This window comes from Adiantum capillus-veneris, chromosome 25, assembly GCF_014529385.1.
Source record: "Adiantum capillus-veneris isolate H3 chromosome 25, ASM1452938v2, whole genome shotgun sequence".
NCBI classification, from domain to species: Eukaryota; Viridiplantae; Streptophyta; class Polypodiopsida; order Polypodiales; family Pteridaceae; genus Adiantum; species Adiantum capillus-veneris.
The window spans coordinates 143,112,204-143,117,074 of record NC_140955.1 but is presented as its reverse complement, the minus strand read 5'-3'; the positions used below and the strand labels follow the sequence as shown (position 1 = coordinate 143,117,074).

The 4,871-nt window shown below is 42.4% G+C and overlaps 1 protein-coding gene across 1 annotated transcript; it reads left to right on the top strand.

Moving 5' to 3' along the window:
• Positions 1–518: 518 nt before the first annotated feature.
• Positions 519–2,828, top strand: LOC147425777 (cysteine synthase-like). Its single transcript, XM_086499822.1, has 7 exons — positions 519–741; positions 875–1,002; positions 1,135–1,337; positions 1,423–1,548; positions 1,843–2,001; positions 2,091–2,284; positions 2,444–2,828. The coding sequence occupies exons 1-7, from the start codon at positions 610–612 to the stop codon at positions 2,567–2,569; spliced, it is 1,068 nt and encodes a 355-aa protein (XP_086355948.1). The 5' UTR covers positions 519–609; the 3' UTR covers positions 2,570–2,828.
• Positions 2,829–4,871: the final 2,043 nt, after the last annotated feature.

Below are 4,871 nucleotides of genomic sequence, written 5' to 3'. Positions count from 1 at the left end.
AATTCCATAGGAACGCAAAGCACTCTAGTTTAATACTCTCTCTTTCTCTCTCCCCCCCTGCGTGCGCATTGTCCTCACTATAGCCGGATAAAGGAAATTGCGACACGTGGCACTGGAAAACCAGTTTCCTTAATATATAGGATAGATATAGATGGCATTTAGTAGTCGCCCTTGTGTATTCTTGCCTACCTAGATGAGGTCGCCAACCCTCGTTTATAAGTGACACGGGGTGTCACTCGAGGGATCGACGGCGAGGAGCACGATCGGCACGACGAGGGGCTTTAGGCCGTTGGATCGACGCGCCTAGAGGGGGCAGGTTTTTATATTGTTAAAGGCGCATTGGTTGCATGGAGGCGCGTTAGGCGAGACGGCTCGAGGCGGGAGTGGGACAAGCAGCGCGAATTTTTTTTCCCAGCCAGATTTGATCCAACGGTGGGATGCACTCGGGCCGTTGATCCCTCGAGTGCACCCCGTGTGCTTTATCAACAAGGGTCGCCAACGAGGACAATTGCCTAAATTCAGCTGCCAAGCATCGCGCTTCTCCCAAGTGACTTACGGGCACGACTCTCCCACTTGGTCTTCACCTCTGCTGCTGCGGCTTGCACTACAATGGCTGCTACTGTTGTCGCTGAGGCTGCTAGCGAAGAGATCGACGATGGCCACACCTACAAATTCGCTGGGACTTATCGTGCTCTCAACACCACCCCTCAGAATGAAAACATCGCCTCAGATGTTACACAGGTGCTCCTATGAGTGCGAGTGCGTGTGTGTGTGAGAGAGAGAGAGAGAGAGAGAGAGAGAGAGAGAGAGAGAGAGAGAGAGAGAGAGAGAGAGAGTCAGCCCCTTGAGCATAACTATCCTATAATATCAACAGTTAATAGGATGGACTCCTCTCGTAGAGCTCAAGAACATTGCCTCCAAGGAAGGGGCGGTAGCGAGAATCGTTGGCAAGCTCGAATGCCAACAGCCTCTTGGCTCTGTCAAGGACCGCATCGCCCTCCCGTAAGAACATGGTCTCACATCTCATTTGAAGTAATGGCCCCTCTATCCACCATTTGAGTGATGGCATGAGGTGGGTCTTCTCTCATTTTACCTGCATTTGACGCTCTCGATGAAGACAAGAAACCTTGGCAGGATGATTGAAGATGCCGAAAAGCATGGACTTATCAAACCCGGAGTGAGCACGCTTGTCGAGCCCACGAGCGGGAACACGGCCATTGCTCTGGCTTGCGCTGCAATCCACAAGAAGTATAAAGTTGCAGCAGTGATGCCGGCATCTTCGTCGATTGAACGGCGTATGATTTTGCGAGCTTTAGGGGCAGATGTCTACCTCACGGGTATGCTGGCTGTTTTAGCAGCTGTCGGCACAATCCTTGACTTTCTTTGCCGTTAACCTCTGCTTTGCCTTTGTCTCTTTTTCAGATCCTGCACTGGGGTTTCCTGGGGTATTTGCCAAAACGGACGAGGTACTGGCCTCGATTCCAAATAGTTATATGCTGAACCAGCTGGCCAATGGCAACAATCCGGATGCACATTTTCGAACCACAGGTGCTCCAGCATAATTAAAGTGTGAGCTTTTTGTAGTACTGCACTTCAGGCGTAAGGATTGGTATTTGCATAGACAGAGTCATTGCACGTATGTATGCATAGACATGTATGTATGCATTGATGTATTGTATATAGTCTTTATATGCATCTGTGGAAGCATGTATGTATGTCCGCATTAAGCCCTTAACTTCCAAGCTCTTATGGTTTTCTTTTTGTGGTTTGAAGCAAATTTGATGTGACATTCGGGTTTGTAACATGTTGATTTAACAGTGGCCTAAATGGTGAAAAAGGCAGGCCCGGAAATCTGGAGGGATACTGCAGGTAAAGTGGACATTTTCATGGCTGGGTCTGGGACGGGAGGGACATTCTCAGGAGCTGGGAGATTTCTGAAAGAACAAAACCCAGCTATCAAGGTGATGGTGGTCGAGCCAGCGGAAAGTGCGGTTCTCTCAGGTAAGTGTATTATTGGAGGGCATGGAATCTTCGAGTTTTCTGAGTCAATTTCATTTGGGTCTTTTTCTTCACATCCTGTTGTTTTGAAGGTGGTTGCAAGGGTGCTCACAAAATTCAGGGCATTGGTCCTGGCTTTATTCCTGACAATGCTGACTTGAGTGTGGCGGATGAGATTGTAATGGTTACCAGTGAAGAAGCCATGACATTTGCACTCATGCTGGCCAAAGAGGAAGGCGTACTTGTAGGCCCGTCTTCAGGTGCTGCCGTTGCTGCTGCTGTCAAGGTAAGTGGTCCCTCTTTTAATGGCAAAAATAAAAGTTTTCTATATGTATGTATGTGTAGATACATACTTGCATACATACATGTATTTATGTACGTATGTATGTTCTTGAGTAAAGATTGAATTACTCCTAAAAGTGTGTGTGGGTGTGAATGTAATCAGGTTGCAAAGAGGTCTGAGAATGCAGGCAAGATGATTGTGACAATACTACCGAGCGGTGGGGAGCGTTACATGACTACCGATCTCTTTGCTCCCATACGCGAAGAGTGCAATGGCATGACGTTTTGAATTCCGGGCTAAAATAAAACTCTGATTGCTTACTTCAGATGTATGAAGAGTGCAATCACAAGGTGGTGTCAAAAAATCAGCCTTCATTGATTCCTTATTTCAAGTGGTTCATTTGGATTTTATGAGGAGTTGCAATCCTGAAATTCTTTTTCCTTGTATATGTACATGGAGGCAATGCTGGTTAGTGCTTTTAAACACATCGAACTAGTGCTATTGTTCGTGAGGCCAGTATAAGATGGCCAGTTTGGTCTACTGTAGAGATCAGGATTCTCTCTCTCTCTCTCTCTCTCTCATTTTTGCTATTCTTGAGCATCCGGCACTTATCAACTCTGCACACCATGTTTCTTAAAATCTCTCTATCTATCTGTCTATCTATCAATCAATGCGTAGAATTACATTTCAGTGCATAAGTTACGAGCTTTGGTAGCTGATGTCCATTTGTAACATGTATCAGCTACTAGTGTGCTCATGATTGCTAGATATGAACTTACCTTTGAAAGAACCGATCAAACAACTGCGGATCAATGACTGATGAAATAATTTGCTTAGTGCTTCAATTGGCAAGCCATTTTGCTCAATAACTCCTTTTTAAGAAAAGGTATTAAGAATAGAGGTATATTGAGCTTGAGTTTTATTAGATGGTGGGCTAATTAGCCACTAATTTCCTTTCTTATTTCAGTAGAACTCTTGCAACCATCCAAGTCGTGCAAATAGATGTCGTTTTTGGCGAACATTTGAAGTAATGTTATTTCCAATGTTGATTGGATATGCCTTCTAATGTGGACAAATGAATTTTTTTGTTTAGCTCATGAATGGGTCTTTTCATTTTACAGCCTTATATGAATTTATTTCTTTAAGCCTTCACCTTGTTTGATTCATGCTTTTGTTGTTTGCCAAGGCTCGTGAAAAATTGTGGAATCAATTATATTTAATAGATTTTGCTAGCTAGCAAATACTAGATGTGCTGATTGACTTTGATATGAGTGTAACAGTAGGTCCTTATCTAAGAATTCTTCCAAAACCATGTACTTAATGACTTAATGAGCCTAAATTCATATTGACAAATGCTTCTGTTGAAAGAACTCTGCATCTTGCAACGAGGAAAATCGAAAACTTTCAAGTAAAAGTGTCAGCGTTTGATGGAAAACGATTGCATAATAAATTGCACTAGAACTCTTAGCTACATATGAGACCCAACTCTAAACCTTTTATAAGCTCAGCAATCAGTAAACGAAGTTGATCTCCATATCTTGGTATGAATTAACATATTGGGTCATAAACACATTAACTTGGAACACATGCAGGAGCTTGCTCTATTATCATGACATTTTCTCTCATGTGCACAAATGAAAAAGTATTTATCCTTGTATCTCACAATTTACTTGTTACTTCAGTTCATTTTTGTATGCATTCTCAATATATTAAAGATAACATAATTTTTTTCACCTTGCTCTTTTTGATGCGTTGAGTGTTGTCCCGTGTGTTCGTCTCCCTTGAGTTCTTCTTCGTTGTCCCCAACTTCTTCATTCCCCTTTATTCATACGACAAACTCCCTTCAGCATGCCAATGACCCAAATGCACATATGCTCTCTTTTGAGAAGCACTAAGCTTTGATATTGGAAGATCCTTCTCTTTTGTTGGCACTGTCTTTGGATAGAAAGGGAGGGTATATATCGAGGAAATATCAGCCTGTGTACAATGAAACACCCTTTAAATTTTCTAAGATATGTTTTATTTTATTTTTCTTCTCTTTAATCTATAGTCTCTCTACTTCTTCTTTCTTTGTCCTTCACACGTGAACACGTTTAACAGCATGTTTACTCAATTGACGTCAAAGGGGATTAATTTCGACGAGGAAATGAAAACCATTTTCTTGCCATGCTCTTTGTCCGCATCATTGGGTATATCTAACACTTCCATTAGGAATTCTATCCCTAAGGGCAAGCTTGTTGTAATGGAATTGGACTATGAACACTGAGAATAACGAAATTTAGAGAACTGTGGTGAGCAGTTTTATGAGAATACTTTGAGAAAATAGAGAGAGAACTTGATTAGAGTTAGCAACATAACCATTATACTTAATTAGCTTGGCATGAAAAATACTTTGCAAGAGAGAATTAGAGAACTTGACAACATTGAGGACCGGATTTATGTGGAGCCGGTCTCCTCTCCAAAAGGCTTTTGCATTATAGCTTCTCCCATAAAGAGAGACTTGGTACTATACAAGCTTTGTGTTCCTTGAGACCTTGATGGTGCAATGAAGATAGAGAGCTTCATGCACCACAATTATGTTCGTAACTTA

Coding starts and splice junctions, on each gene's coding strand:
- LOC147425777 (XM_086499822.1), top strand. CDS start 610: ATGGCTGCTACTGTTGTCGCTGAGGCTGCTAGCGAAGAGATCGACGAT. Junction 1,338..1,422: donor GGCAGATGTCTACCTCACGG/GTATGCTGGCTG, acceptor TCTCTTTTTCAG/ATCCTGCACTGGGGTTTCCT. Junction 2,285..2,443: donor CCGTTGCTGCTGCTGTCAAG/GTAAGTGGTCCC, acceptor GAATGTAATCAG/GTTGCAAAGAGGTCTGAGAA.